Source organism: Rhinoraja longicauda, chromosome 40, assembly GCF_053455715.1.
Source record: "Rhinoraja longicauda isolate Sanriku21f chromosome 40, sRhiLon1.1, whole genome shotgun sequence".
NCBI classification, from domain to species: Eukaryota; Metazoa; Chordata; class Chondrichthyes; order Rajiformes; family Arhynchobatidae; genus Rhinoraja; species Rhinoraja longicauda.
In genome coordinates this window covers 6,025,213-6,042,054 of record NC_135992.1, presented here as the reverse complement: position 1 = coordinate 6,042,054, position 16,842 = coordinate 6,025,213, and the positions used below count along the sequence as shown (strand labels likewise).

At 46.8% G+C, this 16,842-nt stretch overlaps 1 protein-coding gene across 3 annotated transcripts in view; it reads right to left on the bottom strand.

The window, feature by feature from the left end:
• gtpbp1 (GTP binding protein 1) overlaps positions 1–14,261 on the bottom strand; it is a 37,215-nt gene extending 22,954 nt beyond the window's left edge. For 2 of the 3 annotated variants that reach the window (XM_078430556.1, XM_078430557.1), the window contains exons 1-4: positions 13,940–14,261; positions 9,547–9,658; positions 7,226–7,406; positions 5,266–5,614 (exon numbers count right to left, since the gene is read on the bottom strand). In XM_078430556.1, coding sequence (XP_078286682.1) covers positions 5,266–5,614; positions 7,226–7,406; positions 9,547–9,658; positions 13,940–14,071 — 774 coding nt within the window. In that variant the 5' untranslated portion in view covers positions 14,072–14,261. Of the gene's footprint in view, positions 1–5,265; positions 5,615–7,225; positions 7,407–9,546; positions 9,659–13,939 lie in introns of those variants that run through there. The other variant, XM_078430558.1, reaches the window with a different exon arrangement.
• Positions 14,262–16,842: the final 2,581 nt, after the last annotated feature.

Here is a 16,842-nt window from a genome sequence, read left to right as displayed (position 1 = left end):
TCTCTAACTTCAAGTACCCCTTGCTTTCCCTCTATCTCCATCCCCCCCCCCCCCCCCCCACCCCATGCCATCCTAGTTCTCCAACGAGTTCCACTGTCCTGATTAAATTTTACTGATTGTATCCTTCGTTGTCACTTTCCCCTCAGCTAACAATGATCTATTCTACATTTTCCTTGATCATCGTCCCCTTTGATCTCTCGTTTTCAAACCTTACCCTTCCATATCTCTGTCTCCCTCTCCCCTGATTCTCAGTCTGAAGGGTCTCGACCCGAAACATCACCCATTCCTTCCACCCAGGGATGCTGCCTACCCTGCTGAATTACTCCAGCATTTAGTGTCTATCTTAGATACAACTCACGGTTGGCAACGTATCATTGGAAGCTCCCTCCGTACCACTCGAGCCTCTGCACCTGCTCTCCCCAGTTCTAGAGCTAGGGACTTTGAAATATTATGTTTAATCGTTTCTGCTTCCAATGGCTATATTCTGCACAGTGGCTGGTTCAGTTTGCCAAGTTAACTCTGCCAAATTAAAGAATATCCACCTACCCTTCTTTGACATTTACTTCAAAGGCTACCACTTCCGATCCTCAGTCCACTCAGAGCAGTCGGCATTTAGTGAAGCGAGAGATAGTTAGATCTTTCTAAAAGTGGCCACTTTATTTTCCCCATCCTGCATTTCATCAGAGAACATGGACATTGCTGGGAAGGCCAATGTTTACTGCCCTTTGTTAACTGCCCAAAGGGGCTTACTGAACTTTTAATGGATGGCTCAGTAGCAATAATAGAGGGTCTGCTGTCATAGGTAGGCTAGTTAGGGCGGCACAGTGGTGCAGCGGTAGAGTTGCTGCCTCACAGCGCCAGAGACCCGGGTTCAATCCTGTCTGTACGGAGTTCGCACGTTCTTCCTGTGACAGTGTGGGTTTTCTCCAGGTTCTCCGGTTTCCTCCCACAATACAAAGTCGTACAGATTTGTAGATTAATTGGCTTCGGTAAAAATTGTATATTGTCCCTAGGGTGCATGACAGTGCTCGAGTGCGGGGATCGCTGGTCGGTGCGGACTCGATGGGCCGAAGGGACCGTTTCTGCGCCGTGCCCCAAAACTAAACAAATTTAAATCTCCAGCTGTCATCATGGGAATTGAACTCTTATCTGTCCATTAATCCAAGCACCTGGGTACTGGTCATTGCACTTTCATTTGGTGGAGCATCACAACGGCTGTGAAGGCGGATGAAGGCTGTAGCAGAAAAGGGTCCCCGGTCGTCTTGGACTCCATGCCACTGGATCCTGACCCAGATCTGTCAAGGACTGTGTGGTGGCTGTCTGTGCACCACGTTAAACAAAGTCACGCACAGGCGTCCTCCATAAATGGAGAGGACAGTCACACTGGCTTTGAGTGACTGCCGATGATTCTTGCTATTGAGGGAGTGCAGCATAGGTTTACTATGTTAATTCCCGGAATGGCCGGACTGACATATGTTGAAAGACTGCAGCGACTAGGCTTGTATACACTGGAATTTAGAAGGATGAGAGGGGATCTTATCGAAACGTATAAGATTGCTAAGGGGTTGGACACGTTAGAGGCAGGAAACATGTTCCCAATGCGGGGATCGCTGGGCGGCGCGGACTTGGTGGGCCGAAAAGGCCTGTTTCCGGCTGTATATATATGATATGATATGATGATAATGTTGGGGGAGTCCAGAACAAGGGGCCACAGTTTAAGAATAAGGGGTAGGCCATTTAGAACTGAGATGAGGAAAAACATTTTCAGTCAGAGTTGTGAATCTGTGGAATTCTCTGCCTCAGAAGGCAGTGGAGGCCAATTCTCTGAATGCATTCAAGAGAGAGCTAGATAGAGCTCTTAAGGATAGCGGAGTCAGGGGGTATGGGGAGAAGGTAGGAACGGGGTACTGATTGAGAATGATCAGCCATGATCACATTGAATGTGATCATGGCTGATCGAAGCCATGGCTCGAAGGGCCGAATGGCCTCCTCCTGCACCTATTGTCTATTGATGATGAGGAGGGCGCTTTCATTCCTACAAATTTGACCTGGGCTCGACACTAAACAATCACTTCTAGATCTCAAAGTAGATACGCCACAAATCTTGCACTATGTCAAGTTACACCCCAAGAATCTATTACATTTGGCAAAGAGAAGGGTTGCTATTGTGTTGTGTCTGAATTTTGCCCATTAGCGACTACAGGTTTTATGTACTCAACTGCCTCTTGTTTCATGCATGAGTTTGTACAGCGACGTGCCAAAGACTCAGTGCCTTATTTTCTTTGTGCACACTTTTTGGTGGTTTAGACAGTGCTCGTCTCAACATTAGAAACTAGAGAAAAAGCCACGCCTAACCTAAAGTTCCCACCGAGACCCTGACAATAAGTGACCTCCATGTTTACATCAGACAGTTCTCTAACTACATGTCTGCCTGCTGAAATCCTACCTTAGTATAATCTATTATCAAAAATCTATTTACTAGCAACAGGATACAAATCAGATTTTTTGGGGAAAAATAGCAATAAAGGGATTGGCCCACACCTTTAGACTAACAGTGTGGGAACTGGCCTTTTGGCTCACCGAGCCCGCGCTGACCAGCGATCATCCTGTACACTTGCACTATCCTACACATTATGGGGCAATTTACAATTTACAGAGGCCAATTAACCCACAAACCTGTACGCCTTTGGAGTGTGGGAGGAAACTAGCACCTAGAGAAAACACACGTGGTCACAGGGAGAACGTATAAACTCCGCACAGACAGCACCCGTTGTCAGGATCGAACCCAGGTCTCTGGCATTGCACGGCAGCAACTCTAACGCTGCCCCACTGTTAAAAAGAACTACCCAACCTAATCCAGCCTTCCAACAATAGGGCCAGACCATTGCAGGTTAAGTACATGTCCAAGTACTCTTTGTAATGATGGCCTCAGCCTTCACTCAAGCAACTAATTCAAGACCCTTGTTACCTTCTGGGTGCAGAGCTACCTCATTTCCCCTCTAATCCTACAACTAATTAATTTTGGGGAAAGGGTTCTGTCTCGGGTTGTGTAGTCAGAGGACTTTCTAGTTCAGAGATACAGCGCGGAAACAGGCCCTTTGGCCCACCGAGTCCGCACCAACCAGCGATCCCAGCACACTAACACTATTCTACACACACGAGGGACAATTTACACAGACACCAAGCCAATTAACCTACAAACCTAACAATCTTTGGAGTGTGGGAGTAAACCGAAGATCTGGGAGAAAACCCATGCAGTCACGGGGAGAACGTACAAACTCTGTACAGACAGCGCCCGTAGTCGGGATGGAACCAGGATCTCCGGCTCTGCAAGCGCTGTCAGGCAACAACTCTACCGCTGTGCCACCGTGCCGCCCTTTTAACATTTTGTAGAAATATGAAGTCATGTACTTATCAGTGAGTTCCTGCAACAAAACGACAAGCTTTTATTTACTAAATGTTTGCAGCATGGATTGTGACACTGCCGTCGGGGAAAAACTAGCTGCTTAATTTTGTACATCTCTATCAAAGATATATCAACAAACTCCAACACATCCAGAACTCCGCTGCCCGTCTACTCACCCACTCCCCGATCCGTGACCATATCACCCCCGTACTTTACAAGCTCCACTGGCTCCCCATCCCCCAGAGAATCCAGTACAAAATCCTCATGACATACAAAGCCCTCCATAACCTGGCCCCATCCTACCTGACTGACCTCCTCCACAGGCACACTCCCACCCGTACCCTCTGCTCAGTGATCCCCGTACACTAACTGCTGCTAACCTCCTGTGTCCCCCCATCCGGACCAAACTCAGATCCTGGGGGGACAGGGCTTTCTTCATCGCTGCTCCCACCCTCTGGAACTCACTACCCCAAACCGTCAGAGACTCCTCCTCACTCACCACATTCAAAACATCACTGAAGTCTCATCTGTTCAGCACTGCCTTCAATCACTGACCGTTACCTCACCTTTTTGCTTTTCTCTTCGTTTACTCATTTATCTATTTATTTTCTTTTATGTTTTAGTAAACCTTGTAAAGCATCTTTGAGTGTTAGAAAAGCGCTATATAAATGTAATGCATTATTATTATTATAGAAATTAAAGCTTACGTTTTAGTTTAGTTTAGAGATACAGGGCGGAAACAGGCCACTCGGCCCATCAAGTCCCCGCCGATCAGCGATCCCCATACACTAACGCTATCCTAGGGACAATTTACAATTTTTTACCAAGCCAATTATCATACAAACCTGTTGATTGGCATCTGCAAAATTGCCCCCACATGTGCAGGGAGTGGATGAGAAAGTGGGATAACAAAGACCCTCCCCTGGGTAGATGTGGAAAAGACTTCCCAATACCGCCAAGTTGCCCCATGCTCAACAATACGATATAACTTTATTTATCCCAGGAGGGATATTAGTCTGCCAATAGTCATAAAACGCAAGAAAATAAATTAAACATGAAATTAAAGTGACGAGTAGAAAGGATTGGGGATGTGCAAAGATTCTGGAGGGGGTCAGTCAATCTTGTCATAAGCTATAGGAGCAGAATTGGGCCATTTGGCCCATCGAGTATACTTTGCCATTCAATCATGGCTGATCTATCTTTCCCTCTCAACCACATTCTCCTGCCTTCTCCCCATAACACCCTTACTAATCAAGAATCTATCAATCTCCACCTTAACAATACCCTATGACTTGGCCTCCATAGCCGTCTGTGGCAGTGAGTTCCAGAGTCGCCACCCTCAGGCTAAAGAAATCCCCGCTCATCTCCTTTCTAAAGATACGCCCTTTTATTCTGAAGCTGTGCCCCGTGGTCCTGGACTCCTATTAATAGAAACATCCTCTCCACATCCATTCTATCCACGCCTTTCACTATTCATAAATTTCAATGAGGCTCCTCCCTCATCCTTCTAAACAGGCCCAGGCCCGTCAAACGCTAATCATAGAGCTAATCATGAGTCAGCAGTGGAGTTGCCCGCCTTATAGCACCAGAGACCCGGGGTTCGATCCTCACTACGGGTGTTGTCTATACGGAGTTTGTACGTTCTCCCCGTGATCTGCGCGGGTTATCTCCAAGATCTTCAGTTTCCTCCCACACTCCAAAGACTTACAGGTTTGTAGGTATAAATGTAAATTGTCTCTAGTGTGTAGGATAGTGTTAATGTGCGGGGATCGCTGGTCGGTGCGGACCCGGTTGGCCGAAGGGCCTGTTTCCACACCGTATCTCAACTAAACTAAACTCGTCTGGTTCAGCACTCTTACCATCAGCATGCAGAAGTCCGGCAAGTGCCCAGTCATTCCAAACACAGTTGTCTTCAGGTACTTTTCATGTCCGGCGAGATCAATGAAGGTGATGACTTTGGTGGATTTCTCACAGATCTTTGTCCAGTCCAGCCCCCCACCGTGGCTGTCGGGCTTGTTCACCACATCGCCAGTGCTGTCAAAGCCCAGAATGTCGTTGCCGACGCTGCTCGTCCGCCCAGATTCCACCTCGTGCTTGTGCCGGAATAGCTTCTGCCGCGCAAATCCTCGCCCGTTGTCGAGCTCGCCGTGCGTCAGGACGCCCAACAATGTGCTCTTCCCAGCGTCCACATTCCCAACCACTGCTACCCTGGGGGGGGGAGGAGGAGGAGGAATGAACTCTGATGACTGCAGGCCACAAGGTTTAGCTTAGTTCATTATCGCCACGCGTACCGAGGTACAGTGAAAAGCTTCTTTGTTGTGTGCTATTCAGTCAGTGAAAAGACAATTCAGCGTGTCGATGCTGGTTTAAACCGAAGGTAGACACAAAAAGATGGAGTACGTCAGCGGGACAGGCAGCATTTCTGGAGAGAAGGAATGGGCGGCGTTTCGGGTCGAGACCCTTCTTCAGTCTGAAGGGTCTCGACCCGAAAAGTCACCCATTTCTACTCTCCAGAAATGCTGCCTGTCCAGCTGAGTTCCTCCAGCTTTTTGTGTCCATCTTCGGAAAAGACTATATAGGTCCAACATCGTTTTCTTGCACCCTTGGTTCCAGAGCCGGTTGGGATTATCCGTTTAGCTGGAGCAGATGTCACAGGCTCCGAGTGGATTTGAACGGTACTGGAGCGGTCCGCCCAGGCACCGAGATACCAGCCCACAAAGTCGGCCTCGGATTCCGGCTACTAGTAAGTAATTGTAAGAAAATAACTGCAGATGCTGGTACAAATCGAAGGTGTTTATTCACAAAATGCTGGAGTAACTCAGCAGGTCAGGCAGCATCTCAGGAGAGAAGGAATGGGTGACGTTTCGGGTCGAGACCCTTCTTCAGACTGAAGAAGGGTCTCGACCCGAAACATCACCCATTCCTTCTCTCCTGAGATGCTGCCTGACCTGCTGAGTTACTCCAGCATTTTGTGAATAAATACTAGTAAGTGATTGATCATTTTCCTAGAGATTGCTACATTTCCTACAAAGTTTCTAAACTACTTTACTGGCTGTAAAATGCTTTAGGATGCCCAAACTGCAACTGCAATAGAAATGCGCAAGTATCTTTTTCTTATCGTATTCCAGTAGGAATCTCAGGTTTTTTTCTGTACAATCTGTTAATTCACTTTAACTTTCAGCAAATATTTGATTTTCACCTGCCGCATTGGGAAGCATAACCTTGGTCAGGATTAGATTCCGGTGGCGCAACGGTAGAGTTGCTGCTTTACAGCACCAGAGACTCGGGTTGGAGCCTGACTACAGGTGCTGTCCATACGGAGTTTGTACGCTCACCCTGTGACAGCGCGAGTTTTCTCCGGGTGCTCCAGTTTCCTCCCACATCCCAAAGACGTGCAGGTTTGTAGGTTAATTGGCTTCTGTAAATTGTCCCTAGTGTGTCGGACAGAACTAATGTACGGGTGATCGTTGGTCAGCACGGACTCAGTGGGCCAAAGGGCCTTTTTTCCACGCTGTTTCTACCTAAACCTAACCTATTCCCTATGATACTCAATATCTTGGCTAAAGCACAAAATCGAGCCAAGCTTGCAGAGAAGGCAGCAGTAAACATAAACTGAGCCACACAGGTATTCCAGCATTTTCAGTAAATCAGGAGTGAAAAAGAAAAATGGGCAGCAAATTATCCTACATCCCAAACAATATTGTTGATTTACTCCAATTTTCCACAGGGGCAGTTTGACTCGAGTATTTTTTATTGCGTCTAATATAAATTACAACTTTATTACGTACTAAAAACAAACTTGTTTTTGCTTTTCCTTACCTGACCTCCAGAAAGTCATTCTCCCCGACTCGCTTGCGAACCAAGTAGTCGGCCACCTTCCCGCCTGCCTCCTGCCGCTCACGCAGAAGGATCAGATCAGAGTCGATCTGCTCCGACAGGCTCTTGACAGTCGCTACAGATGCTTCGATGTCGTCATCGTTCAGTCCGTATTTCTTGCCATCTGGAATAAGAGCCCGGGAGTTTATTGGGCATTTTCAAGGCGGAGAGTGATAGATTCTTGATTAGTAAGGGCATCAACTGGATATGGGGAGAAGGCAGGTGAATGGGGTTGAGAGGGAAAGGTAGATTGATCAGCCATGAATGGGATCACAGGTATCACAAAATGCTGGAGTAACTCAGCAGGTCAGGCAGCATCTAGGAGAGAGGGAATGGGTGACGTTTCGGGGCGAGACCCTTCTTCAGACTGAAGCCATGAATGGGATGGTGGAGTAAGACTTGATGGGCCAAGTGGCCTAATTCTGCTCCTCTGAATTATGGGCGCATGGTGGCGCAGCGGTAGAGTTGTTGCCTTACAGCCCTGGAGACCCGGGTTCGATCCCGACCATGGGTGCTGTCTGTACGGAGTTATTACGTTCTCCCCGTGACCGTGTGGGCTTTCTCCGAGATCTTCGGTTTCCGCCCACACTCCAAAGACGTACAGGTATGTAGGTTAATTGGCTTGGTGCAAGAGTGAATTGTCCCTAGTGTGTGTAGGATCGTGTTACTGTGCGGGGACCGCTGGTCGGCGCGGACTCGGTGGGCTGAAGGGCCTGTTTCTGCACTGTATCTCTAAACTAAACTAACTTATAAATGGAGCAGGCCTTACTGCACGAAGGTATCACAAAATGCTGGAGTAACTCAGCAGGTCAGGCAGCATCTTGGAGAGAGGGAATGGGTGAAGTTTCGGGTCGAGACCCTTCTTCAGACTGAAGAAGGGTCTCGACCCGAAACGACACCCATTTCCTCTCTCCCAGATGCTGCCTGACCTGCTGAGTTACTCCAGCATTTTGTGATACCTTCGATTTGTACCAGCATCTGCAGTTATTTTCCTACACTACAGGCCTTACTGCACTGTTCATTCATTTTCCTTCTGGAAACAAAAAATAATTACAGGAACATAAAAAAAAAGACCCAGTCACAAAGCGCACTGTGTTGTACTCCTAGCCAGGGAAATGTTAAGTAGGAGAGGAGAGAGCAGAACTTGGTCTGCCCACAGTTAGGCAATCCAAATTATAATCGAGAAACTGAAATCCACTTGCACCATAAACCCATTTTATCACCTCTTTCTGCTATTTGCCTGCATATGTTTATCCATCTCCTGTTAGGTTAGGTGGTTTATAATACTCTCTCAAAATTTCAACATCCTTTCTATTCCTAACCTGTTATGGCCTCATCTAAGGAGACTTCTTATATATCCTGCCTTAATAATGATGGCAGGATATATATTCAAGTAATACATTCCTTGACCAACAATGCTGATGGAGCAGGGGGTTCTTGACTAACAATTCCTTTTACGCCCCCCCCCCCCCCATCTCTCTGCACCTCGGAATACAGAGTTACCAATTCTGCCTGGCTACAGTGGCGCAGCAGTAGAGTTGCTGCCTCACAGCGCCAGAGACCCAGTTTCTATCCTAAGTACGGGTGCTGTCTGTACAGAGTTACAATAGACAATAGGTGCAGGAGTAGGCCATTCGAGCCAGCACCGCCATTCAATGTGATCATGGCTGATCATTCTCAATCAGTACCCCGTTCCTGCCTTCTCCCCATACCCCCTGACTCCGCTATCCTTAAGAGCTCTATCTAGCTCTCTCTTGAATGCATTTAGAGAATTGGCCTCCACTGCCTTCTGAGGCAGAGAATTCCAGATTCACAACTCTCTGACTGAAAAAGTTTTTCCTCATCTCCATTCTAAATGGCCTTCTCCTTATTCTTAAACTGTGGCCCTTTGTTCTGGACTCCCCCAACATTGGGAACACGTTTCCTGCCTCCAACGTGTCCAACCCCTTAATAATCTTATACGTTTCGATAAGATCCCCTCTCATCCTTCTAAATTCCAGTGTATACAAGCCTAGTCGCTCCAGTCTTTCTACATATGACAGTCCCGCCATTCCGGGAATTAACCTAGTAAACCTACTCTGCACGCCCTCGCCCTGTTGCACATTCACCCTGTGATAGCGTGGGTTTCTCCAGGCGCTCAGGTTTCCTCCCACATTCCAAAGAAGTACAGGTTTGTAGGTTATTTTACTTCTGTAGACTGATGGTATAAATAAAATACGTGGGAATCATATAACGTAATCCATAAAAGTATGTTTAAACTTTACCCGAGCCTTGGCCGATCACATAGATAGTCTCCCCACAACCCTCATCCATTCGCTCTCTCAGCTGCTTCAACAAGCAGTCGTACTGCTCCGAATTTGGGCTCACCAACACAAACTAGATAAAAATAAAGTTACAACACAATTACCCAAATAAATTGATTAGTCAATCAAAAGTGAAGCATTCTCACCAAATTTAAAGATATAGTGCTACAGTATCCACCATGTCCTTGAATAGTTAGGGCGGCACAGTGTCACAGCAGAGTGGCTGCCTCATAGCGCCAGTGCCATGGGTTTGATCCTGACTACAGGTGTTGTCTCTACTAGCCTTCACCTGGGGTAGATCGCCTGGCGCTGGGGAGCTGAGATTCCCCCCGACGCAGAAGCTTGATCGCCCCATCGAAGAAGGCCTGCCACCGGCTACGGGAGTCAAGATTGTCCCGTCAACAGGTTAGAGGCCCCTGACCGCTGGAGGACAAAGGAAGGAAGAGATTTAACTTTTTTTCGCCTTCCATCACAGTGAGGAATGCGGAGGAGTCACTGTGGTGGATGTTCATGTTAAAATGCATTTGTCTGTTGCTTTTTATTGGTATGACTGTATGGCAAATGAAATTCCTCATATGTTGCAAAACATACTTGGGCAATAAAGTATGATTATGATTACAGTCTACAGGGCGGCACGGTGGTCCAGCGGTAGAGTTGCTGCCTTACAGCGAATGCAGTGCCGGAGACTCAGGTTCGATCCTGACTACGGGCCCCGTCTGTACGGAGTTTGTACGTTCTCCCCGTGACCTGCGTGGGTTTTCTCCGAGATCTTCGGTTTCCTCCCACACTCCAAAGACGTACAGGTATGTAGGTTAATTGGCTGGACAAATGTTTTTTTTTTTAATTGTCCCTAGTGGGTGTAGGATAGTGTTAGTGTGCGAGGATCGCTGGGCGGTGCGGACCCGGTGGGTCGAAGGGCCTGTTTCTGCGCTGTATCTCTAAATCTAAAAAAAAATCTACACCTTCTGTGTGACTGCGCGAGTTTTCTCTAGGTGCCCAAGTTTCCCCTCACACTCCAAAGGCATGCGGATTTGTGGGTTAATTGACTTCCATGAATTGTCCTTAGCGTGTAGGACAGAACAAGTGTACGGGGAAATTATTGTTGGTCATTGGGGTCTTTGGGGGAAATGATTGTTGGTCAGTGCAGACTTGGAGGGCTGAAAGGCCCGCTCCTACATTGTATCTCTAAAAATGAAAAAATAAAACTACCAAGCTAACAGGTTTTTACAGCTTCGTCTAAAATGAATCTAGCAACACTTAATAATTATTCGAGGGTGACTTTACATTGCTGTATGGAATGTTAAACATATCTAAATATGAATGAAGCAAACAAGAAAAGAACCTCAAATCAGCAATTACTAGAAATCAGAGACAAAAGTGGAAAGTCCCAGAATTATACAAGTCAGTTGATCTTTCAAAAAGATTAAATCTAACTTGTTAACCCGTCAACTAAAAAGAGATTAAACCACGTGGGTACGTGACTCTTGTTTCGTCAATAATAGTAGGATATCAAGTTTGTGTACACAACAATGACTGCATAAACCAATGCCCAGGGTGTGAAAACTACAATGACAAGGCATAATGTTTTAAAAGGCAAGATCTTTCCTCAAGCTTTGGTTAAACATCATCAGTTTCAATCTCACTTTGCACAACCATTTGCACTTCTTCAATTATATCCAGTCTTAAATTATTCTGTCTTTATGTCTCATCACTCAACATTCTGTTTATGGTTATTGTATCTGCTTGATTAATTTTCCTATAATACCGGTTACTGTCAGCATTTCCGTTTTTACCCCACATACTATCTTTTGCATATAATTAAAGAGTTGGAATTTTTAATACTTCACCAGTAATCCAACAAATTCTATAGTTAAAGATAGACAACAAATGCTGGAGTAACTCAGCGGGTCAGGCAGCATCTACAGAAAACATCTAGGGTCGGGACCCTTCTGCAGACATCATCTATCCATGTTCCCCAGAGATGCTGCCCAACCCGCTGAGTTACTCCAGCACTGTGTCCATCTTTGGTATAAACCAGTATTTGCAGTTCTTTTTATTAAATTCTACAGTTGTCTCACCAGAACTTTAGAGACCTTGCAGATTTCACTGGATTACTGCAACATAGTTTTGATCTCCTTTGCCAAAGGAAGAAAATACAAGTAATTCCTTCCCTCCAGAGATGCTACCTATCCCATTGAGTTACTCCAGCTTTCTGTGTCTATTTTCAGTATAAACCCGCATCTGCAGTTCCTTTTTATTACACTCAGTCTTTATCTATCCTTTCCACCACAAGCACTAATGTTATGCTACGATGTAGCACCCTGAACTTCTGGATTCTACATCTAAGTGCTCCAGACTTGAGAACCGTGCAACTCAACAAGTTGCAAACTCCAAGGGCGGAAAGATAAGGAGGAAGAAGCTGTGTCTAGGTAGATAAATCATCATGTGTAGGAAGGAACTGCAGACGCTGGTTTGCACCGAAGATAGACACAAAATGCTGAAGTAACTCAGCGGGACAGGCAGCATCTCACTCTGGAGAGAAGGAATGGAGAGACCCAGTCCCAGAGAAGGGATGAGTCTGCCTGTCCCGCTGAGTTACTCCAGCATTTCGAAGCTAGCTTTGATAGCTGAAGAGTAACATAGGCTGTGTGTGTGTGTGTGTGTGTTGCTGACAATGCCGAGGGCATGTTTGGTGGAACTGCAGATGCTGGTTTACAAGCCGGAGAAACTCAGCGGATCAGACAGCATCACTGGAGAAAAGGAAGAGGTGACTTTTCGGGTCGAGACCCTTCTTCAGTCTGTATTATTGCTGAGTTACTCCAGCTTTTTTTGTCTCCATCTTAGTCCTCTTAGGCGTTTGAGTTTGTTGGCTGTGAGTGCGTGAGGCCCACACGATGTAGGGTCTCGACCACAAACGTCACCTGTTCCTTCTCTCCAGAGATGCTGCCCATCCCGCTGAGTTACTCCAGCTTTTTGTGTCTGTCTCTCTTCTATGTTGCATGAAGGCTTGGGCTCGGCCGTGGTGAGTGTAGGAGCCCTTTCTGGCCCAGTGCAGTGACCGACCAGCCCTCCCCTCACCTCACCCCCTTACCTTTGCACCGAAGATAGACCCAAAATGCTGAAGTAACTCAGCGGGACAGGCAGCATCTTTGTGGAGGGAAGGAATGGAGAGACCCAGTCCCAGCAGAGAAGAGATGAGTCTGCCTGTCCCGCTGAGTTACTCTCCAGCATTTCGTAGCTGGCTTTGAAAGCTGAAGAGCAACATAGGCTGTGTGTGTGTGTGTGTGTGACTGTGTGTGTGTGTGTGTGTGTGTGTGTGTGTGTGTGTGTGTGTGTGTGTGTGACTGTGTGTATGACTGTGTGTATGACTGTGTGACTGTGTGTATGACTGTGTGTGCGTGTGACTGTGTGTGTGCGTGTGACTGTGTGCGCGTGTGTCTGTGTGCGCGTGTGTCTGTGTGCGCGTGTGTATGTGTGTGTATGTGTGTGTGTGACTGTGTGTGTGACTGTGTGTATGACTGTGTGTATGACTGTGTGTGCGTGACTGTGTGCGCGTGTGACTGTGTGTGACTGTGTGTGTGTGTGACTGTGTGTGTGTGTGTGTGACTGTGTGTGTGTGTGTGTGTGACTGTGTGTGACTGTGTGTGTGTGTGTGACTGTGTGTGTGACTGTGTGTGTGTGTGACTGTGTGTGTGTGTGTGTGTGTGACTGTGTGTGTGACTGTGTGTGTGTGTGTGTGTGTGTGTGTGTGTGTGTGTGTGTGACTGTGTGTGTGCTGCTGACAACAATGCCGGGGGGGGGGGGGGGGGGGGGCAAGTTTTTGGTGGAACTTCAGATGCTGGTTTACACATGAAGATAGACGCAAAAAGCCAGAGAAACTCAGCAGCATCACTGGAGAAAAGAAAGAGGTGACTTTTCGGGTCGAGACCCTTCTTCAGTCTGTATTATTGTTGAGTTCTTTATTCACAACAGGTCAGGCACAACAGGTAACTCAGCAGGTCAGGCAGCATCTCGGGAGAGAAGGAATGGGTGACGTTTCGGGTCGAGACCCTTCTTCAGTCTGTATTATTGTTGAGTTACTCCAGCTTGTTTTTTTGTCTCTATTTTGGCGTTTGAGTTTGTTTGTTTGTTTGTTTGTTTGTTTGTTTGTTGGCTGTGTGTGTGTGTGTGAGAGAGTGAGGCCCACACGATGTTGTATGAAGAAGGGTCTCTCCAGAGACGCTGCCAGTCCCGCTGAGTTACTCCAGCATCTCTCTTCGACGTTGCATGAAGGAAAGCTTGGGCCGTGGTGAGTGTAGGAGAGCCCTTGTGGCCCAGACAGTGACCGACCAGCCTCCCCTCACCTCCCCCTTACCTTGGACGCCAGGTCGGGCTCCAGCTCCCCGTTGACATCCTCGTCCATCTCGCCGTCCTGCTCGGGGGCGAAGATGCTGGGCAGCTCCCCGGCGCCGGGCCGGGCCTCGGCAGCCGCAGCCGGCGCCGCCATTGATCCGAGGCCTCTCAGGAGGAGGAGGAGGCGAGGCGGAGCCGCCAACTCTCCTTAAAGGTTTATTTTCTCCGCCGACACAAAAGCCTGGCTGTTTCCAGGCGCTCCCCACCACTTCACTCGCTCTTCGGTCGCCCGGTCCTCGCGCGATTGTTTCAAGTCTCCCCCATCCCGATCCCGACCGTTTCAAGCTCTACTCGAGCCGGTTTCAAGTTCCCCCCCCCCCCCCCCCCCCAACACCGGAGCCCGACCGGCAGTTTCAAGGCTCCCCGCGCCGCTTGGCGGGGCGGCGGTTTCTAGGCCCTCCTCAGCACTGTTTGCAAACAACGGCCTTCCCGCCTTTCGGGTCACATCTAATCCTGTGCAAGTCAAATATGGGACATGTCTTCTGTCTGTCTTGCTTGCCCCTGATGCAGCTTTGGAGCAATCCAACCCAATATATAGTCTCCCACAACAAACACCACAATAAACAATGCAATTGTAGGACCTCCTACTGAGAATTTGTACTTTCTGATGAAACACTGCTGAAATCTCTGGCCAGCAGCCACAACTAGTATTTATGCAGCAAGTGTGACCTGTAAAAATAAATGCTGGAGCAACTCAGCGGGACAGGCATCACCTCTGGAGAAGTCACCCATTCCCTGTCCCGCTGAGGAAATCCAGCACTTTGTGTCTTCCTTCTCGGTGTTAAACCAGCATTTGTCAAATCATCTTTCTTGCTTGTCCCTGATGCAATCTTGGAGCAATACAGTCCATCACAACAGAAAAACACAATAAACAATGCAATTGTATGATCTCCTTCTGGGAATTTGTATTTTCTGATGCAACACTCTTGAAATCTCGCAGCAGCAGCACGACTGGTAATTACATAACGTATAACCATTAAGGTTACACTGAAGATAGACACAAAATGCTGGAATAACTCAGCGGGACAGGCAGCATCTCTGGAGAGAAGGAATGGGTGACGTTTTGGGTCGAAACTGAAGAAGAGTCGGGAGAAGAGTCTCGACCCAAAACGTCATCCATTCCTTCTCTCCAGAGATGCTGCCTGTCCCGTTGAGTTACTCCAGCATTTTGTGTCTATCTTCGGTGTAAACCAGCATCTGCAGTTCCTTCCTACATATAACCTGTAAGTGTTGTTATCGAACAAAATGGGACAGCAAGTCCCAAATTAAATGTTTGGTAAAAGAACTGAGTTTGGATGAACATTTTAAAAGTGGAAAAAAAAAGATGGCGGAACGGTCATATGAGGAAAGATTGAAAATACTAGTCAAGTCAAGTCAATTTTATTTGTATAGCACATTTAAAAACAACCCACGTTGACCAAAGTGCTGCACATCTGATTAGGAAAAAAAAAAGAAAGTTACAGTGGCAGGCTAGGCTTGTATTCACTGGAGTTTAGAAGGATGAGAGGGAATCTTATAGAGACATATAAAATTATAAATGGACTGGACAAGCTAGATGCAGGAAAAATGTTCCCAATGTTGGGCGAGGCCAGAACCAAGGGCCACAGTCTTAGAATAAAGGGGAGGCCATTTAAAACTGAGGTGAGAAGGAACTTTTTCACCCAGAGAGTTGTGAATTTGTGGAATTCTCTGCCACAGAGGGCAGTGGAGGCCAAATCACTGGATGGATTTAAGAGAGAGTTAGATAGAGTTCCAGGGGCTAGTGGAATCAAGGGATATGGGGAGAAGGCAGGCATGGGTCATTGACTGTGGATGATCAGCCATGATCACAATGAATAGCGGTGCTGGCTCGAAGGGCCGAATGGCCTCCTCCAACACCTATTTTCTATGTTTCTCTGTAAGAGAAGTTGGAGGGAACTTCCTGACCTTAAGTCCTTGCAACCTAAAGGCTCAGCCTCCACAATTAGAATGAACAGTTTCTTTTGTCAAAGGTTGGTGAATCTGTGGAATTCACACTCACAGACAGCTGTGGAGCCCGTCATTGTGCATTTTTAAGGGGGGGGATTGACAGATTCTTGTTTACTTAGGGTGTCGAAGGTTATGGGGAGAAGACAAGAGAAAGGAATTAAGAGAGAAAGATGGATCAGCTATGATTGAATGGCGGGGTACACTCGAAGGGCTGAATGGCCTAATTCTGCTCCGACGACACAAAACTATGAGGAATATCTGGGATATTTAAGAGACCAGAATTGGGAGAATGACTTCAACAAAGAAAAATAAACTATCTCAAAATACTCAAACCACCTTCAAAATAATTTAATTTGAAGAAATGATTTTCCTATATATTTGAAATAATTGCAAACAGTTGAAAAAATATATTTATATAATTGCACTAAAGTTGATGCTACACTTCAAAATCCATTGAATCCATGTAAATCACAAAAAAATTTGAGAGTTTTACAAGTATAGAGTGAGACCATTGAAATATTATTCAAAGCTTCAATGCCATTGTCAGAGGCATGTACAGATGATAAGCTGATGAGAGGTAAACAAACACATGCAATTGTACAGTCATTTCTAGCCTCGTATCATCCTAAAACTCCTTAATTAGATTAGTTTAGTTTATTGTCACGTGTACCGAGGTACAGTGAAATTTTGTTGTTGCGTGCTATCGAGTCAGCGGAAAAATAATACATGATTACAATTGAGCTATTTACATTGTATAGATACACGATGAGGGAATGGCGTTCTACTTCTGACGTTCAAGGCCTTCTACGCCCGCACCTCCAGACTCAAGAACAGCTTCATCCCCAGGGACATAGCTGCCATGAACCAGTCCTGCTGAGCCGGATGGTCACATCGTAT